Genomic DNA, 21344 nt, shown 5'->3' on the forward strand with positions numbered 1-21344 from the left:
GGGGAAGAGGTGGGGCACGAGAAGGGGCGGCGAGTCTGCACCAGGGGAGGGGCGCTTAGGAAACCTGCCCCCAGCCACGCCATCTCCCTTTACTGCATCTCGCCCCCGGCCCTGCCACTGCTCCCCGCAGGGGGCGGGAGCGACCCTTGGGCAGAGGCGCGCGCGCGCGCGCGGCGAGGGGCGGGGCCCGGGGGGGGGGGGGCGAAGCGCGAGCTTGCCTCTGGCCCCGGGCGCGTGCGCAGGCAGGCCGGGCGCGGGAGCGAGCGCCGCGCCCGTGAAGAAGGAAGGGGGCGGGGACGCGCGGGAGAGGGGAGGGGAGTCAGCCCGTTAATGACGTTTGGGGCCGGTGGCTCCGGCTGTGGCTCCTCACACGGGCGGGGGGAGGAACCGGGGAAGGGAAACAAAGCGAAGGAGAGGCCAGGTAAGGACGCAGCTGCGGCTAATCTCCCCCTAATGGGGAGGGGAGACCTCCTAGTTCCCACGGGGTCACCCCCCTAATTGCTGGCGGGGCTCGGGCGGCCTGTTAGTTCCCACGGGGTCGCCCTTCTAGTCGCCACGGAGGGTGGGGTCCTCGCTCCCCCTTCTTGTGAGGGGGAGACAGCAGGAAAGTGCCCCCCCATTACTGTCGGGGGCGGGGTCTTCTCCAGCTCCACACATGTTCCCATGGCCGGGGGGGGGGGGGCAGCAAGGCAGGGGCTCGCTCCCCCCGGATCCCCCTAAGGGGTGTGAGGGCAGGACAGGGTCTGGTTCTTCACTCCCCCGGAGGGAGCAGCCGGGGAAGAGCTTCCCCTGCCCCCCCCCTCCCCGACACACACACACCCCCAAACTTCCCCGAAGTGGGGGTGGGGCAGCAGGGGCAGACCGTCCCCCCTCTCGGCCCCCAGCTTCCTCGCTCTCCCCCCATCCCCAACTCCCGGGGAAGGAGGCGGGGGCAGCAGCCGGAGCCCCTCACTCTTCCTCCACAATGTCAGCGCCGACGTGGGAGCAGGACCCCCCCCCCCCAAACTACTTCCCGTGACGTGGGGGCAGGAGTCGAGGGTCTTCGCCGCCACCCTCCTCCCCCCCCCCCAATTCCCATTGGCCAAGCGGTGCCTGCTCCCCGCTTCTCATTCACTGGGGTGGGCTGGGGCAGGGCTCAGGGGCCTCCCCCCCCCCGCCCTCGCCAGGGGGAGGTGCTCGTTGTGGTTCCCAGTAAACCTTTACCGAGGGGCGGGTCCCCACTGCTGGGAGGGGAGGGGAGGGGAGGGGGCGTGCGGCGGTGACACTGTCGTTGTTTCCGTCCCTTCTGGGGGCGGGGGGCGCTGTCGGGCCGGGTGTTGGTCGAGGAGGAAAACGAGCCCTGCGGGGGCAGGGCGTGCGTGGAAGGAGCGCTGCTCGGGAGACAGCCACCCGAGCCACCTCCCTTCCTCGCCCCTGCCCTCGCGCTGCCACATCACGGGCCGGGCGGCAAACGGGACGCGGGCGTGTTCTCGCGGGATTACAGCGTGGAATCCGGGCGGGGGCGGGAGTGGGGGCGCGCGCGCGCGCGGGGGCGAGCGCAGTGCCTGTGACCCCGAGGGGACGCGGCGGAGTGGGGCCAGCCAGCCAGTTCATGTCAGCTAGATGGGGCCCACGGGGTCACCCCCTTTTTCCCAGTGGGGAGGCCTGTTCGTTCCCACGGGGTCACCCCCTAATTCCGATTGGGGGTCACCCCTCCAGTCACCACACAGAGGGAGGGTGGGAGTCCTATGGAAGAGGTATTGGGAAAAGGCCCTCCTTCCTCCCCCCACATGACACATTCCCATAGGAGGTAGTTTCAGAGTGGTAGCCCTGTTAGTCTGTATCAGCAAAAAGAAGGAGGAGTACTTTTGGCACCGAAAACACTAAATTTGTTAGTCTCTAAGGTGCCACAAGTACTCCTCGTTCTTTTTTCATAGGAGGTAGTGTCTTCCCCTAGCTCCATATGTGCTCCTATAAGGGGAGGGGCAGTAGGGCAGGGCACTCCCTCCCTCCTAAATTCCCCTGAAGGGTGTGTGGAGAAGAGTCCTGACTCTCCCTCCAACTCCCACAAGGTAGGAGCAGCAAGAAATTATTTTAACCCCCTTGTGACAGGATGTAGTCCCTAGGGGTGAGGAAGAGGCCAGAGAGACCTTGGTAGGTCTCGCCCCACATCTCCTGCCTTGTCAATCATGCATGAAAGAGGGGAAACTGCAGTGGGGACAGGGAGGAGCAAGATCGCCCTAAAGCATCAGACTGCAGGAGCTGTTGCCGATGGTGCAGAAGGAAGACTTAGGCAGGAGACCTTCTCCATGACCCCAAGAAGAGTACAGTGGATTCCCAGGGTAAGACAGGTAGGCTGAGCTTGCCACAGAGACCCAGTCAGAGCGATTTGCCCCCCAAACCCATAACTTAAGTGACTGGGTTGTTGGCAGCACTGTAGACTCGCTACCTCCCTTCTTCTGAGACCCTAGGGAGAGAGTATCCCGAAAAGTGTGGGGTGTTTGTGACTTCCATTTTGATCCCAAGCGGGAGAGAGTTAAGGAGGCTAACAAAGGGACACTCCCGCTCCCCCCCTTTGTGAATAATAGGGAAGTGGGGCTGGTGGTGTGACCACACATGTAGATAACTGGGTATGGTCAGGTTCCCTGAGTAAGGAACAATCAAGGACTCTGCTGTATCCCCCTTTCCACCATCCAAATTATTCAAAATGGGGGGAGAAGGACAGCAGTAGGGGAAGATATTAACTCCCAACATATTTAATCCCTCAAAGGGGGCAGCGAGGACAAAGCATAACCTCCCCAGAAACCCAGATTCCTTGCTCCCCCCCCCCATTCCTAAGGGAGAAGGAGGAGGGGTCGGCAAGCAGAACCTTCGCTCTTCCTCCGCAGTGTCTTTACCAAAGTGGGAGCAGGGTTCCCAGACTTGCCCCCTATTGCCACTGATGTGGGGACAGGAGTCTAGGGTCTTTGTTCCACCCCCAATTCCCAGTGATCTAAGTGGTGTCTGCTCCCCACTTCTAATTCACTGGGGTGGGTCAGAGGGCAGGGGCCCTCTTGGCGCCTATTTGCCAGGGAGAGGTGCTCTTTTCTGTTCAGAATAGTAAACCTTTATCTGATGCTGTGTCTTATCTGTGTACAGCACTAGTGATTGCTGTGGGGCAAAGAAGGGTGTTGCTGTGCCTGGGGTTGGCAGTGAGACAGTGTGATTGTTTCTATCCCTTCTTGGAGTGGGAGGGGTCCAGCCTGCTGGGGGAAGGGTGGTGCTTGTGTGGGGGAGAGGCGCTGACCTTGAGTGATGTCAGGTGGGACAGCACAGGAGACGGGGGTGTTTGTACATGAGGAGAATGAGCCCGTGCCAGGGGGAGCATGCAGGGCACTAGAGGGGGCAGTGTGTGTGTGAATGGGGGAGTGCTGAGTTGAAACCTGCACCAGCAATATCCATTTATTACCCCTTCCCTTTTACTGCCACATCATGGTGAGGGTGGAAAACATGAGATGGGTATTCTCACAGGATTACAGTTGGAATCTGCTCTCTCCTCTCCTGGTGTGCTCAAGGAGGAGGGAGTGGAGGGCACGGCACGTCCCTCCTGGGTACAGGTGCAGGGTGTGGTGGTGAGCCCAGTGCCTGTGATGAGAGGAGAGTGTGTGTGGAACAGTGGGGACACACAGGAGTGGGAGGTGGAAGGAGGACAGGGGGTTAAGTCATCCAGTTAATGGTGTTTGGGGCTAGTGGCTGGAGCTGCAGCTCCTCATGGGGGGGAGGGGGGAGATGGGAATAAAGTGCAGGAGCTGCCATGGAACGATGCAGCTACTGCTAATTTTGCCCGGTGGTGGAGGGAGGCCTACTAGTTCCTATGGGGTCACCCCAAATTCTCAGTGAGGCAATGTGACCATTTCAGCCAAAACTGAGGGTTGGTGCGGTCATCACCCCCACCTTCCTGCAGGGGCATGCAGAGAAATTTAACTTCGACCCCTTTCTGTAGAACCCCCTCCACCTCCAGCAGGAGCTCACTCTTCCCTCCCCTGCTGCCCCCAGCTCCGGTACATAGGAGCTCGCTTTTCCCTCCTCTGCTCCCCCTTGCTCCAGGAGGCGCTTGCTCTCCTCCCAGCAGCCCAGGCCGCCACCATGGGGCTGGAGAAGTTCTGTGCCGCTGATGATTATTGGGGCAGGGGCGTGTCCCTTCTTCCCTCCTCCTTCCCCTGTGCATATCCCTGCATTTCTGTAAGGGGGAGGCAGCAGGAAAGGGCCTCCCCAACTCTTCAATGACACATTCCCAAGTGGGGCAGTGTATTCCCTAAGCTCCATACACATTCCTATAAGGGGGGACAGCAAGGCAGGGGGCTCACTCCTCTCAAATTCCCCTAAAAGGTGTGTGTGGGAGGGACCTAACTCACCATCATACCTCCTACAGAGTTGGGGCAGCAGGGAATGATCTTAACTCCCCTCCAGATTTCCCCCAAAAGGGTGCAGCAGGGTAGGAGTTGAACTCTCCCTCCAAATTCACCAAAAAAGAGGGGGATAGGGAAAGATCTTAACCCCACACACACCCAGATTCCCCCTAAAGTATGGGAAGCAGCAGGGAAGGACTTAGCATCCCCATGTACCCAGATTCCTCGCTTCCCCACCCCAAATTTCCGAGGAAGGGGCAGTAAGCAGAGTTCTCACCCATCTTTTGCAATATTTATACCAAAGTGGAGCCAGTTTCCCAAACTTGCCCTTAGTTCTGAATGATTTGGGGGCAGGAGTTTACATTCTTTGCTCCTCCGAATTTCCAGTGATCAAAAAGGAGTCTGTTCTTCCATTCCAGTTCTCTGGGGTGGGTAAGAGGGCAAGGGCCCACTTCGCTCCCTACTTGTCAGTGAGAGATACTCATCATTATTAATAATAATAAACCTTTATTTCATTTTGTCTCATCTCGTTAAAGCACGAATCATTATTGGCTGCTTTTGGAGGATGGGAGATGTGGGGTGCTGTTGTTTTCAGGATTGGAAATGATACAATGTTGTTGTTTCTGTCCCTTCTTGGGATGGGAGGGAGCCCTGGCTCAGTTTGGGGACTGTAATACAAGGACTTGACTAGAATAGGGTAGAGTCCCTCACTGGGGCGGGATCTTAAGATGTACTGCATGTCTCCTGGTTTATTCTTTCTCTTCTGTGTCAAGGTGGCAAGGAGGAGGGGGGCTGGAGCTTCCTGCTGCCATGGGGGCTCAGGACCGGCCTCAATGCTTCTTTGATATAGAAATAAATCGGGAACCAGGTAAGATTTGGGGGCTTTGTGTGACAACTATTTATTTATTTATGTTTGCTCAGTTTTCTGCTTTAGATATTGGATAGGCTCTTACCACTGATTTAGGCAATCGGCATGTTTCTTGTGGGTTTGATCAATTGTACCTAAAATACTTAATATTTCTAGTAGTTTAATATTCTTTGAAATTTGATGTTGTGTTTAGAATGTCTTTCATAGTACTGTGGAATTTTTCTTTAACCAGGTTTTTCCCTACAAGGGTTTGGTAGGGTTAATAAATGCTCAGTACTTGGAAGGTGAAAAGGACTGTATGGTATAAGTGCTAACCAGTTGAAATGAATACAAATATAGCATCATGTGTGTTTTGTTGTATCTTCAAGATTGTTTGTACAAACAAAACAAACTATAGAAAATGGATAAAACTGATGAGGGGATTGGGCAGGATGATGGAGCTTTATTTGTTACAGTTCTTAAAGGCACTTATCACTTATATGTAAGTGCCATTAGTGGATGGTCTAAAACATCTCTTCCATACCTAGCTCATGGTTCCCTATGAGAAGCAGTATAGTCTGCCAGTATTGGGAGGTCTGAGTTCCAGTCCCAGTTATGCTATGTGAGTTGCTGCACAGTCTTCACCGTCTGTCTCAATTTCCTGATCTGTAAAGTGGTAGTATTTGTGTCTACCTCACTATTATGAGAATTAATGTTTGTAAAGCACTTTGAACTTGTAAAGTGCTGTTCAAATGTTGTGTTACTACTGTTCACTGCCCCAACACACACCGAAAAATAAACATTTTAGAGGGCGATGGCTCCTTTTACTTTCAAGTTTAGACGTATCACTGAAATAAAAGTTTCTCTGTTTATACTGTCAAATTTCTGCCATACTCGGGTGTATATTGAAGCCATTTTGCTTGCTTTCACTCTTCCATAAACTCTTGCGGGGGAGGGATAGCTCAGTGGTTTGAGCCTTGGCCTGCTAAACCCAGGGTTGTGAGTTCAATCCTTGAGGGGGCTATTTAGGGTTCTGGGGAAAAAACTGGGGATTGGTCCTGCTTTGAGCAGGGGGTTGGACTAGATGACCTCCTAAGGTCCCTTCCAACCCTGATATTCTATGGTTCTTCAGGAGCAAAGATTAACTGTTTTCAATAGCTTGTTACAAGAATAAGCTCACTGCAACATAACTCACAGCTGTATTGTTAGAAGTTTATACTACTGTACATTTTCTAAACTCTGTGTCTGAATAGAAATAAAAAACAGAGCTTCAGTGGTAATACAAAAGTCACAATTCTCCACAACTTTAAAACCGCTCTTGTCATAGGATGGGAGCATTCAAAAAATCAAACTCAGAAATAGATTGTGGCGGGAAGGTTACAATTCTGCATCTTTGGTTTCCAGTCTAAATGCCAGGTTTCAGAGTAGCAGCCGTGTTACTCTGTATCCACAAAAAGAAAAGGAGTACTTGTGGCACCTTAGAGACTAACAAATTTATTTGAGCATAAGCTTTCGTGAGCTACAGCATCCGATGAAGTGAGCTGTAGCTTACGAAAGCTTATGCTCAAATAAATTTGTTAGTCTCTAAGGTGCCACAAGCACTCCTTTTCTTTTTGCAGTCTAAATGCGTTAGTTAAATGGATTTGCACAAGAAAGAAACACGATGCAATTTCCACCCAAAAACTTTTGCTTATTGATTCTAAGTTCTCTTCCCTCTTCATTTCTCCTATCCTGGGATTTTATTTTGGACCTCATCTTGTGTGTTTTGTTTTTGATCCCTTCCCCTAATTTCCCCTACCTTGTTCAGTCTTCTGATCCCAACTCCACCTGTCTCTTGTTTGCTTTCTGGCCTCGTCCTCAGCCATTTGTTTGCATCCACAAGAGGAGGCAGACTGCCAATGTGGCTGTCAAGCTAATGGAGACCTAAACTGCTGCTCCTCTCGTAGAGATTACTTCATATTGCTGGTGCAAATGGAGGAAGGTTAGGTATTAATCCATTCTCATTCAACTCAGATGTTTGGCTGCACTGAGCAGAGGTGGGGCTTTGACCTCTTTGAGTGGTATGATGTAACTTGTTCCATCTTTAAAGTTGAACAATCCTCACAACTGCACAACAATTTTAAAGCTCTGCTGTATTTATTGCGATTGGTTAATATTTTCCTGTGCAAATGCAAACCATGCTGACTTATAAATTGTGCTAACATTAAGATCAGGAATGATGTATAATGTGATTAGTCTGCACTATATATTGGTACGTAATTATTCTTTTTGAATTTATCACTTAATTGTACTTCAGAATGTTAACCTTTTAAAATGAAAGCTAAGTCATAGACCCATAGGGTTAGAAGAGACCAAAAAGGTCATCTATTCTAACCCCCTGCCAAGATGCAAGATTTGTTGTCTCTCTAAACCAGTGGTCCCCAACCTTTCTGTGGGAATAGCATATTCCTATTTCCAGAAGACTGTGGCGGGCGCCAGACACCTTGCTGCTGAAATGCCGCCGAGAAGCGGCTGCGGCAAGAAGTGTCGCCGCAGAGAGACGGCAACGCTTCTTGGCGGCATTTCGGCTGGCGGTTCTCCAGCGGCCACGCTCAGCGGCGGCATTTCAGCAGCGTGGTGTCCTGCGGGTGCCCACAACTGCCCCGGCGGGCGCCATTGAGCCCACGGGCACCGCATTGGGGACTCCTGCTCTAAACCATTCAACCATACGCAACACCCTTATAAAAATGAACGACACTAGTGCTTCCTAGCAGTGAAGATCCCAATTGCAGTATTGGTGTGTGAGACTGTTATGGGCTATTATTTGAGATTAGATAAATATTGCATTTATTTCTAATACCATGTCACCCTTAGAAATCCAGTACCTATTTATTCTCTGTACCCCTTTTTATGACATTCAGAATCTGAATTAAATGTAAACTACACAGTGATGTCTGCCTGAATCTGCAGATGGCTTGAAACAATGGCTCTCAGAGATATGCACTGCCCTGCCTTGTTCATATCAGTGAGATAGTAATTCAGAAATTTGATGACTGTTTAAACGTCAACATTATCTGCTTAGCTGTGGATGATTTTAGAAAAATATCAGGTTAGTGTGCTTATTCATCATTATCGGATATAGCAGAGATGTTGGAGCAGGGTGTAGTGACACACCTAATTATTGTCAAAGGTTGCTGTGGTGGAGAGCAAGAAATCACTCCCTACCCACAAACATATATAGACATTTTAAAGTGATCTCTGCCTTTGCTGAAAACAGGGAGGATAGGATGAGAAGCATCCTTTGCATGGTACCAGAAGTCTTGGTTGCCTTCTGGGTACTAAAACCTATAATAACTTCCCAAGCTTTCCTGGGTACCCAAAGCCCCAAACTGTCCACACATTCGAAACCTTCAGCTTTCCCCTGACATATACTACAAGGCAGTTACTTATTGTCATGATAACTGCAGCAGTTTAAGATATGGGAACAGTATAAAACAAAAATTGAGTTTAATATAAAAATAAAGGATACTGTATTGATTAGTCTGGAAGGCAATGTGGTGGGGATAGAATTTGAGTGGGGTTCTCTGCCACGCTATTAGATCTATTATAGTACGCAGTACATTGGTGGGAGGGCCTTGATCTCCTATTTAGATAGATAGTATGGCTCTGTACAAGTAGCTATGTCCTATTTTTATTTTAGCTACAGGATCTTGAAACGCAGCTTTTTAATCCATTTATTTGTATTGTGCTGTGTGGTGGACTTTATTAGCATGCTTTGGAAATTAGTGTTTTTTCAGTACAACCTGAAACTGTAGTTACTCAGAGTAAGTTTTCTCTGGTATGTATTTCTTTTTTTCAGTACTAATTGCAAAATAAATTGGAAATATAAGCAAGTTTGAGAAATTTGCATTTGACAGCACAGAGAGCTGTTAATGGTGTAGTGTATTTGTTCTTGGTATACTTTTCACCTTTTTTGCAAATGTCATGGAAAAAACACTTTTTAAATAGTGCAAAATATGTATTTATAGGGACAGACTAGTTGCAATACCTGTTTTCCCAAATAGTCTGGTACCTGTTTTCTCAAATAGTCTGGAATACCAGCACATGCACAGTTGAATAACTCCATTTAACATTGTGGTGTTCTAGATTGTGTTTTAAACATGTCAAAGGTTTGCAAAGCTCTGGAAAGGAGTGTGTGTGTGGTGAGGTTTTTCTTTTTTTATACACTCACAGGTTTCAGTAACTTATATGGCAGGGCAGAGCAATGTTTCCTCTGATTTATTTTTCCCCCGAGTGGTGAATTTAAAGCTGAATAAGCCCAAACTTAATACTTATGACCACAATCCCTTCATCCTCAAGAAAACATACTGTATTTGCTATTCTTATTTGCTCTGTCTCACTTCTGCTCTCTCCCTTAAATTCTACTGAACTTTCCTTATTAATGTTCTCTTTTCTCAATCTCTCTCCCATGTGTTTTCTCTTCATTCATTCCCTCACTCATAGTATAGTATGAAAGAGATGGGATGGGGCGGTCTCCTTTACGAGCTGACTTGATAAATCTTTGGGGCAAGCACGATATCTTTCATTGTTTTATATAGAGCTTTGCTCACTGTTAGTGTTTAGTGAAAGACCATAGAGATTTGAAATGAAGCCTAAAGCAAATTGTGGTTAGGAACACAGCAGACTGAAGGCACCAAATTAATCAGAGGTTTAAGCAGAAACTAGGGCTTGGAGAAGATTGATTACTATGGTCTCCCACCTAATTTATTCAGTTATTCAGCAAAAGAGTAATTATTGACAGTCCTAATCACCTTCAGGTAGTACTCAAATACATTTATGTTTGTGGGCAGCACAGAAGACAGACACATTTATTGGGGATGGGGTTAGCGCTGAGGAAGGAAGAAGTTTTTGTGGGGCTTGAGGGAGACAATTTTTTTTAACTAATAATTTAAATAACAAAGCTATTCATTTCTCTTAATAGAATAAATTATTGTGTAAAAAGAAAAGTAGCCACCCTTTCACTTTTATTGCAGTTTAAAATTTTTTGTTTTGGTTAAACTTTTATTCCCATGAATTTCAAACTGTGAATTTGTGATCATGCATCTTTTTTTTATTAAATAATTTAAACTTAGCTTCAAATTGTGTGTGGTCCTCAGGCTTCTGGCATCATTACACACTCAATGCAGCAGAGGTTGTATACCACTGTCTTAACATTAGGAGCCTGTACTTTATTATGAGCCTCCTATTAATGGTAGTATGAGTGTGCTGTAATTTTCCCAGTACTCTGTTTGGTCCAAGAAGGTTTTGAAAGGTGGGTAACAGGGAGATTTGCAGCTTAGATTGGATGAGGGAGTTCACTTGGAGAAAAAAGCAACTAGATCCTCAACATTCTTTCTTATGTATTTATATTACTATAGCACCTAGGAGCCCTAGTGATGGACAATGACCCCCATTGTGCTGTAGGTATCAAGTGAAAGGTCTGAAGGACCACCTAACTAAAACTGGCTGAAATATTCATTGCAGATTTTTTTTGTAAACAGTTCATATTTAGCTAACTTATTTTTACTTGTTCAGATAGGCTTTATATGTTGTTCACAAACTGTTCATAGTAAATAATCCTTCAATATCGATAATTTGCTATTCAACTCTGTGGTTAGTCCCCAGAGTCGTGGCATGTTTTCTGTTCTCTAATTGGATGATCTAATATTTATAACAAGAAGAGAAGTTAAATACATTTTTGGGGTGTTAATTCAGTCCGAAAGAAGGAGGGAGCACTTCAGAAAGTTGATAGGCCTAGGAAAATTGAGGACACTAAACATTTTCTTACCTATTTTGCAAGAGAGAGAGCCTTGTATATGGCTGTGGACTCTAGGTTTAAAATGGGTTCCTTCCTGTCTCAGGGAGAGAGAAAGATAAAAGCTAAGTTTATTAGCTATCAAACAGATTTCACGTACAATTTTCGCTTGTTAAATTCATACCAGTAATTGTGTGTACATTTATGTGTATTGTCCTAGCTGTGAAGGTTGCTGTAAGATCCTTGTCTGACTCACTTATTTGCCTGCATTGGTGGGGGCTCTTTTTTTCACATTGACAAGTGGTAAAACCTGTGCAGCTTGTATGATATGTTACCAGACAGATGAGTGCTGAGGACCCCCATCCGCCCCCCGATGGATACCTAGATGTATACAAAACTGCATGATGCACAATCAGAGTAAAGTATATATTTAGATAAAGCAGGGTGAATTGTAGCATAGCTTATGTGGAAGAGAGCTGTCAGGGTCCCCTCCCCACTCTGAACTCTAGGATACAGATGTGGGGACCCGCATGAAAGACCCCCTAAGCTTATTTCTACCAGCATAGGTTAAAAACTTCCCTAAGGCACAAATCTTTCATTGTCCTTGGATGGGTACTGCTGCCACCACCAAGTGAGTTAGACAAAGATTCAGGAAAAGGACCACTTGGAGTTCCTCTTTCCCTAAAATATCCCCCCAAGTCCCTTCACCCCCTTTTCTGGGGAGGCTTGAGAATAATCTACCAACCAAATAGGTAAACCAGGTGAGCACAGACCAGACCCTTGGGTTTTTAGGACACTAAAAACCAATCGGATTCTTAAAAGAATTTTATTTAAAAAAAAAAAGTAAAAGAATCACCTTTGTAAAATCAGGATGGAAGGTAACTTTACAGGGTAACAAAAGATTTAAAACACAGAGAATTCCCCTCTAGGTTTAACTTCAAAGTTTCAAAAAACAGGAATACACTTCTCTCTAGCAAAGGGAAAATTGACAAGCTAAAACAAAAGATAACCTAACGCGCCTTGCCTTGTTTACTTACACTTTTTGTAATATCAGAGACTCGTTTCAGGATTGTGTGGAGGAGATGGATTTCCCTGACCGGGTGCCTCTCTGCCTCCCTAGAAAACACACACAAAAACTACAAAACAAAAACCTTCCTCCACAGATTTGAAAGTATCTTCTCTCCTTTTTGGTCCTTTTGGTCAGGTGCCAACCAGGTTATCTGAGCTTCTTAACCCTTTACAGGTAAAGGAGGGATTTTATGCTACCCTTAGCTGTATGTTTATGACAAGAGCCTTTTTCATTGTCACTGTACGTTGTGTTAGGTCAAGCTTATCCTTTGACATAGAAAAGATGTACTATGAGCACACTCACCTGTGTCTGTATGACTCCCAGAGCTACCTTCACAAAAGGAGTTAGGTGTCTAAATCCCACAATCAGGCTCCTTTGGGATTCACAAAACCCCTGCTCAGCTGCTGCCAAACCCTGCAGGTGCCTACATTTGCTCAGCGTATACATTTTTGCAAGTAGACGTTCCCTAGGCAACTATGTTTTTTGCCTCTGGATATGTACACTGCAGCCTCATTCTCGACATCCAGACACCTAAGCCCCAGTGTGATGCAAGAACTAGGGGAAGATAGGTGGCGGAATGCCTAACTCACTCAGAGTACGCTTACCAGATCAGGCCCTCGTAGGTGAATTTGTACAAAACATACAGGGGGAGCGAGGAGAACTTTTAGCCTAGTAGTTAGGGTACACATCTGGGATGTGGGAGACTCCCGGTTCAAGTCCCCCTCTGTCCGAGGTGGAGAAGGGATTTGAACTGGGATCTGTCACCTCTCAGGTGAGTGGTCTAGCCTTTGGATAGCAGATATTTTGTTGTGGGTGATCCCTCAATCTCTCTTGTTGAAGCTGTTCTGCTGTGGATAAATAATTAAAAAGCCAGTGGAGCAGGAGGACTCGATCCTGGGTGTCCCACTTCCCAAGTGAGTATCAAGCCACCAGACTACAGAGTCAGTCTCATGTTTGTGCTTGCTCGCACTCTCTCTGGCCCAATGACTTTTTAAATTACACCACTACCCCGATATAACGTGACTCGATATAACGCGGGTTCGCATACAACGTGGTAAAGCTCCGACACGCTGCTCTGAGCAACATGTTAAGGGGGCCGGGCTGGGGCAGAGGGGTTGGATAAGGGGTAGAGGGTCTCGGGGGCGGTCAGGGGCTCCTCTCCCCCCCCCCGGGTCTGGGAGGCAGGAGCTGTGGGGGGGGGCACTTTTGGGGGCCCCGCAGTCCCAGAGTGGCCCGGGGGATTAGTGGGGGGCCAGGAGCGGCCCACTCCGCCTCCCTTGCCCCGGCCCCAGCCGTGTCGCTTGGAGGAGGGGGCTTGGGGGAAGGGATTCCCCCCGTGCTCACCAGCAGCAGCGGCGGAAGCAGAGCAGCCCGACCCCAGCCCGCTCCACTCCGCCAGCTCCCAGCAGCAGCACTCCAGTTCCCGCCGCCGGTGAGTGTGGGACCTTTCCCCAAATCCCCCTCCTCCCCCAAGCGACACAGCTGGGGCCGGGGCAAGGAAAGCGGAGCGGGCTGGGGCCGTGTCGCTCCGCTTCCTGCCGCCAGTGAGCGAGGAGGGCATCCTTTCCCCAACCTCCCCTCACTCACCGGCGGCAGGAAGCGGAGCGCCGTGGTTGGGAGGTGGCGGAGTGGACTGGGCTGGAGCCGGTGAGTGCCTGTGAGGGAGAGGGGAGCGTGGATAGGGGTCAGAGCAGTCAGGGAGCAGGGGGGCTGCTTAGGGGGTGGGGTCGATTAGGGACGGGGGTCTTTGGAGGGGGCGGTCAGGGAACAAGGAATGGGGGGCCAAAGCAAGTTCGATATAACGTGGTCTCACCTGTAACACAATGAGATTTTTTTGTCTCCCGAGGACTGTGTTATATCGGGGTTAGAAGTGTATTTATCCACTGTGGTGAAGGTGTGTCTCAGATGAAGGGGGGCTTAAACCAGGGATCTCCCACATACCAAGTGAGTACCCTAACCGCTAAAAATTATGAAGAAGCTGCTTCTCCTCAAAACTGCACGGGCACCTAACTCCAAGACAGGTTTTGCCGCTGAGAATCTCCAGCAGAGGGAGGCACCTCCCTACAGCCTGGATTTAGGAGCCAAACTCCTTGGGAAGGGTGGGGCTTAAGACCCACACCTTGCCTTTGCATCTCCCATTGGCTAACTTAGGCGGGGAGCCACCTAGAATGCTCATTTTTGTGAATCCTATTCTGAGGGACCTAGCCCTTTCCATCCATTATATATGGAGCCTAGGCACCTAACTCGGGTTTTGTGAATCCCAGTGATTTTCTGGCCCATTAAAAGTTAGGCCTGGTGATAAGCCTAGCGATGCTGGGTAAGTTCCTTTGTGAATCTAGTCCTCAAAGTCATGGCAATCCAGCAAGCAATGCTTTTGGAAGGGTATGTGGCTAAAAGTACTGCTGGGATCACCTTACCCTAATTCTGAATGTCGGTTTTAAATTATACATTATAATATGCAAGAGCTTCAGGTAAAGCAAAAGTTTTCCTGACACCAGATGATCACTTTTTTACTTATTAATTAACCCAGAGTATGTATTAATACCTGTGGGGGGAGAAACAGCTGCGCATATATCTCTATCAGCATTATAGAGGGCAAACAATTTATGAGTTTACCCTGCATAAGCTTTATACAGGGTAAAACGGATTTTTTCAGGGTTTGGACCCCATTGGGAGTTGGGCATCTGAGTGTCAAGGACAGGCACACTTCTGTAAGCTGCTTTCAGTTAAGCCTACAGCTGTTAGGGGACGTGGTTCAGACCTGGGTCTGGGTTTGCAGCAGGCCAGCCGGGTCTGGCTCAAACCAAGCAGGGCACTGAAGTCCTAAGCTGACTGGGCAGGAAAGCAGGATCAGAAGTAGTCTTGGCACATCAGGTAGCAGCTCCCAGGGGGTTTCTGTGAACCAACCCATCACAGTGGCGCAGCGAGTAAGGTCTGTGCACGGCTGATTGCTTTGAGATACTGGTACTGAGTTTTAAGTGTGGTGGCTGGAGAACAGACAAAGTGGTTACTGGTTTGTTATTTTCTGTTTGCTTATTTTGGGTAAGGGAAGTAGGGACCGAAAAGGAAGCAAAATAAGTAAAGAATGAAGATCAGAACAAGCTAGAGCCGCAAAGGTTGCAAATTACCCAGAAAGGCTGAACACTGGGCACTGTGAAAGTCTCTGTTAACTAAGAATCCCCTGAGCTGAGTGCAACCCAGTTTCAGTGAACTGGAGAGGGATGTGGCCCAGCACAAGGAAGCAGGAAAATAACTGCCAGTGAAGTAGCTAATAAACTAGAGCTGGCTAGACTGGAAGCAAAAGAGAAAGAAATTGACCATAAGAGACAGATAGAATTAAGACAATTAGAAATTAATGCTGCGGAGGCAGAAACAGCCAGGGTGGAAGCTGCTCACAAGAGGGCTATCGAGGCAGAAGAGGCTGCCCACAAGAGAGCTATGGAGGCCCAGAAGCATCAACTGGCTGTTATGGAGTTTAAGAGACAAATCCCTCCATCTGCTGGCTCCACTTCCCCAAAAATCCACAAATGGGAGCGACTATGTCCCCAGTATGATGAATTCAGCAATATTGCTGAATATTTCATCACCTTTGAGAGACTCTGCACCCTCCGTGCGATCCCTGAAGACCAAAAGATGACCACATTGATAACAAAATTGACTGGCAGAGCTCTGGACATATTCAATAAGATGCCTACTGATGATGCTTCAAACTATGGTAAATTTAAGGAACTGGTTCTGAACAGTTTCAGGTTACACCTGAAACCTACAGGGTTAAATTCAGGAGTCTTAAGAGGGGATCTGGATTGAGTAATATGGCTTATGTAAATGAAATGAGAGATTTGGTGGATAAGTGGGTGAAGGGGAAAGGCATTACAAGCTTTGAAGGAATATGTGATCTGGTAACTCTGGTTACTTTGCCCCGGGGAAAAAGGAGGCTGGGCGTTCGCCTCCTCATTCCCCTGTTACTTGTCCCAAATTTCCTGTACAAGCGGAGGAGCCCAAGAGGTGCTGTCATTGTAAGTCCACTGAGCACCTGAGGAATAAGTGTCCCTTGCTGAGTGGAAACAAGCAGCAAGAAACACATGAACCTGCTACTTCTCAGACCTAGGCTGTGGCCTCTTTCCACAAAGGATTTGTAAAGCTTGCTTCCACACAATCAATCAATGAGCATATGCATGCTGTTAAAATCAATGGGGAAGTAATTGTTGGTTTGAGGGACACAGCTGCTGAGATTTCTGTGGTCAGGAGGGACCTGATCTAGGAGAAGCATTTGTTGCCAGAAAAAATGGCAGAATTAGAACTGGTGGGGGGTTACAAAGTCCTTGCACCTTTAGCTAAAGTTCACATGCACACTAGTCATTTGCAGGCTGAACTGACTGTTGCAACGGTAGTACGCAATTTTGCACCATTTCTCCTGGGGAATGATTTCTTTAATGTGGCAGAATCTGTCCCAAAGTTGGTTAGCAGTGAGAAGGAATCTTGTGCTAAAAGCCCCGGTGGGGGAGAGCGTGAAGTCACGTGGACTGCTGGGGGGAATAGGAGGGTGTCTCTTAGATTCCTCTGTAGCAGTAAAGAATGCAGCTGTAGGGGCAGGAATTGTCCTAACCAGCTCCTGTAGCCCCGGGGCTCTAGGCAAGTCCCAGAGGGAGGGGCTGAAGGAAGCCAGCTCTTGTCCTGTAATCATCTCCCCAGAGGAGGGGAAAGTACCACTTTGTAAAGGGTGGCCACCCCAGTTGCTGCCTGCCAGAAAGTTGCAGGTCAGCAGGGGGAAGGACCTGCCTTGGGGTGCACAGAGATATGTGTCTTGAAAGTGGGACTTGGGGTCCTGGTGACCGCTGTGGTGGGTACAGACCCCAAGGGTTCTGTAGCTGGAACCAAGCCCAACCTGAGTGAAAAGGGGGGAATTTTACTGGCCAGTGAAGGGTCTGTCTTAGCTGGTAGCTGTGAGCCCACAGCTGGACCAGAGTCACCTTCCCTTCTGGGGAACACAGGAGTGTCTGGCCCAAAGGTGAGCCCAGAGGGTGAAGCCCAGACGGAAGGTGCGGGGGAGCCGGAGAGCCCACCCACCTTTTGTAGGGAGGATCTTGCCCAGGAGGAGGGTGAAAAATCTGCTTTTAAAATGCTAGACCCCTCTATTCTGGATCAGGTTTTAAGGGAAAAAGGGGTCAGATCTCCTGGAGGAGGGAGTCCATCCAATTGACCTGTTGGGAACAGCAAGTAGGGTGCCCAAAGGGGTTTTACCAATCCAAGGTACCCCATTGAAAGATGATGTTCTTGCAACGCTTGTAAGAGATAAAATTGTCTCTCCAAGACAGGAAGGGAAAAATCTCTGCATGGGTGAAACTTCACAAGGGAGTGGGGTCCAGCCCAGAGAAATTCCAGAGGGAGGGGCAGAGGGCAGGCATGGTTGCAGTACACCCCTTCCTTGACAAAGCCTCAAACACAGGCCTGAATTAAAAGCCTTCTCCAAAGAGGCAGATGAATCTGCATCAGAGTGTCTATCAGAGGGCACAGAGAACTGGGAAAATGCAGTAGACAGTAAACAAGCCAAACTGAGTGAACAAAATCTGTCCACCTTAGATTTGCTGTTAACCTTGTGTCTTCTGCTAATTCAGCTATGGGATAAAACAAAGGAATTCATATTAGTGGTTAACCCTTCAAAGATGTGGGACATACCTGATTTGTGGAAGAAATTGTTGTACACGCTAGGGATGGTGACAGGACAGCCTCACAAGCATGTTACTTTTCAGCCTATACCTATAAACAGCCTGGAAGCTTGGCACAGCTGCAAAAGTATAACAGGCCCATGCTGCTATGTAGAAGGGGAAACTGAGGTACACTGCCTCATGGCATTGGTGGCTAAATGCCAAGACACCCACACTTTAACAGATATTGCTGTCCGCATTCTGTTAACAGTACTACACGCCAACTGTTTTCAGGCATCTGGGGACCAGGAACCCCAAAACTGGCTAGGACCCTTAGGAATGACATCGTATGGTTTAAAGGTACTGAAAAGGAATGTGACCAAAGACAAACGGATTTTACGTGTACTGCCTCCGCCATGGACAATGTCCAAGTCTCTGTCAGTAAGCTCAGGAGGAGGGTGTGACAGTGCCCCCATAAGGCTTTATGGAAATATGCTTATGAATATATATGGAATATGTTCTATATTACATATGCCATGTAACATATCTATGTAAAGGTTATGATCTACTGAATCTATTAATCCTATTTGTATGCATGTATCATGTTTGTATTCGAAGTTATGAATATTGACCGTGTGCTGGCTTGATTTCTAAATAACATTAGTAGAGCATTTGGTCAGTTCCTGGAGAAAGGAATTCGCAAAGTTAAGTGCCCAATCAAGAAGCACTTAAGGAACAATGCATCTTGGAATGCTCCAATCCACATAAGTCTTCCTGGAGACATTCAAGATACCACGTGGGCAATGACTTCTGCCTGTAAGAAACTGTGAATTATGCATGGACATGTGATTTGCCCAGGTGACTCCAGAACTCCATCCTGGAGCTGGACTTTGCATAGGAGAGAGGTCTCCACCCACAAGAGAGAATCTGTTTAAGCCTGTGGGGGACCCCTCCATTTTGTCTTCAGCTGGCTAAGGAGATAGCCTCTCCACCCCCAAGGATAACTGGAACAAAAGACAGTAACTACAGGGGGTGAGAGTGGTTGCTGGACCCAGATTAGAAGGAGATTAGTCTCTAAAAGGAAGCTTACTGTAACTGGTGAGGTTTTATCTGTCTTCAGTTTTATTAGACAGAGACTTGTGTGTTCTATTTTATTTTGCTTGGTAATTCACTTTGTTCTGTCTGTTACTACTTGGAACCACTTAAATCCTAGTTTCTGTATTTAATAAAATCACTTTTTAATTATTAATTAACTCAGAGTATCTGTTAATACCGGGGAGGGGGAAACAGCTGTGCATTTCTCTCTATCAGTGTTATAGAGGGCGAACAATTTATGAGTTTTCCCTGTATAAGCTTTATATAGGGTAAAACAGATTTATTCAGGGCAGTGGTCCCCAACCTTTCTGTGGGAATAGCACATTCCTATTCCCAGAAGACTGTGGTGGGTGCCATATACTCCGCCACTGAAATGCTGCTGATAAGCAGAAGCGTAAAGAAGCGGCTCAGCCGAAATAGTACCGAGAAATGGCAACGCTTCTTGGCGGAATTTCGGCGGGCAGTTCTCTGGCGGCCGCAGCCATTTCAGCAGTGCTATGTCCTGCAGGCACACAGAACTGCCCCGGGGGCATGCTGCGTTGGGGACCCTGATTCAGCGTTTGGACCCCATTGGGAGTTGGGCATCTGAGTGTCAAGGACAGGCACACTTCTGTAACCTGCTTTCGGTTAAGTCTACAGCTGTTAGGGGATGTGGTTCAGACCTGGGTCTGGGTTTGCAGCAGGCTAGCGGGTCTGGCTCAAATGAGGCAGGGCACTGAAGTCCTAAGCTGACTGGGGAGGAAAGCAGGATCAGAAGTAGTCTTGTCCTTGACACTCAGTTGCCCAATTCCCAATGAGGGCCAAACCCTGAATAAATCCGTTTTACCCTGTATAAAATCAAGCCAGTACACTGCCAATATTCATAACTTTGAATACAAAAATGATACATACATACAAATAGGATTAATAGATTCAGTAGATCATAACCTTTACAGCAATATGTTACATGGCATATGTAACATAGAACATATTCCAGTTATGTCCTATATATGTAACATGGAACATATGTCTCTCTCATATATATATTCATAAGCATATTCCCATAAAGTCTTATGGGGGGCACTGTCACAAAGTGGTCACGCACTAAAATGCCACTCTCCACATATTGAACATGTTTTGTGGGCAGCATGCTACCATATATGTTTTTTTCCTGCACAATTCCAGTCATGCCCAGAAAGACAGCACTTTGCAACATCTTGCTGCTGCTAAGAACTCTGTGATATCCTGAAATTCCTTCAGGCTGTGAGGCTCACTAGTGGGGATTGCACAGCTATTAAATACCTCTTTGTATTCAGCTGCCTGTAGGCATGTCTATACAATGAGTTAGTGCATGGCAAACGGGTTTAAATCTACAGTGCTATAGCATGCTGGGCACTAACTCTTGCATGAACCCTGCTGCTGTACACTAAAAGTTCCCTCATGTGCTTCATGTACTGCAGTCTATCAAAATACATGAGGGAACTTTCAGTGTGCAGTAGCAGGGTCCACACAGATAGTAATTGCATGGCACACTGGAGCTCTGTAAGTTTTCACTCCAGCTTGCTGCACACACTAACTCATCGTATAGACAAGCCCTAAAAGGAAAAGTGTCAGCTTTGTTGCTGAGCCGTACAATTAGGAAAATGGCAACATAGGAATAGAACAGGCTGTGAAAGAAGCTGTACGTACTCATCTACATGGATCCCAGCAGAAAATGTGTTTTCTCTAGTTAGTGTAGGTTGGACTTTAATAGTTAAAAACAGGCTTTTTTGGTCACAGCATTGGCTACACCATTAAATTGTATGTAGGCAATTGATATACTTTTTCAATTGGGTTGTGGGCTAAAGACAACAATACATCTGTGAAGTAGTTTTGTTTAAAGAACTTTGTAAACGTTCTTATTTTCCTACTCCTGGGGGAATTCTGTACCATTGCGCTCACAAATAATTAATGAGCTGTGCATACTTTTAATTTTTTGCGCAGAAAATAGCTTCTGCTGGAAAGTTGCTAAAGTTCTGCCTTCTGCCCACCAGAGGGCATTGTGGCAATAGAACAGAGCAGTAGCTCCTGGCCAGCAAGGGAAGAGAGAGAGCCTGCAGTGCCTTCTTCGCAGTGCCTGTTGGGCCAGGTCAGGAGACGGGCTATAGCGGAGGGGTGGGGAGAGAAGACAGCATGGGAATGCTGGGGGAGGGAGGGGAGAGTGTGACAGACCGGGGCTAGTGGGGGAGGACAGACTGGGGCAGAGGCTGAATGGGAGTGGAGGCACAGGGGGAAGGAGGTGCAGGGCCACATGAGGACAAGGGGGTGGCTTAGTGAGGGCACAGAGACACATGGATAGGGGGTGCAGGGACACATGGGGAAGGGGTGTCTGGGGGTGGAGAGACACATGGATGGGGGTGCAAGGACACATGGGGGTGGAGAGACACATGGGGACAGGGGCACATGTGCTTTACTGAATGGGAGAGGCTATGGGTCAGCCAGGGTCTGCATGGGGGAAGCTCCCTAACAATCCCTCCCCACCCCCCAAAAACCTGTTCCATACTTTTCTCACCCATACCCAACAACCTTC

General features: G+C 48.0%; 1 protein-coding gene across 11 annotated transcripts in view; it reads left to right on the plus strand.

Moving 5' to 3' along the window:
• The first annotated feature begins 318 nt into the window (after nucleotides 1-318).
• Nucleotides 319-21344, plus strand: part of NKTR (natural killer cell triggering receptor) — an 80169-nt gene continuing 59143 nt past the window's right edge. For 8 of the 11 annotated variants that reach the window (XM_073334782.2, XM_073334781.2, XM_073334783.2 and 5 more), the window contains exon 1: nucleotides 5141-5235. In XM_073334782.2, the coding sequence (XP_073190883.1) occupies nucleotides 5178-5235 (58 nt within the window). In that variant the 5' untranslated portion in view covers nucleotides 5141-5177. Of the gene's footprint in view, nucleotides 422-1887; nucleotides 2331-5140; nucleotides 5236-21344 lie in introns of those variants that run through there. The other 3 variants (XM_073334787.2, XM_073334788.2, XM_073334786.2) reach the window with 3 other exon arrangements.

This window comes from Lepidochelys kempii, chromosome 2 (genome assembly GCF_965140285.1).
Source record: "Lepidochelys kempii isolate rLepKem1 chromosome 2, rLepKem1.hap1, whole genome shotgun sequence".
NCBI classification, from domain to species: Eukaryota; Metazoa; Chordata; order Testudines; family Cheloniidae; genus Lepidochelys; species Lepidochelys kempii.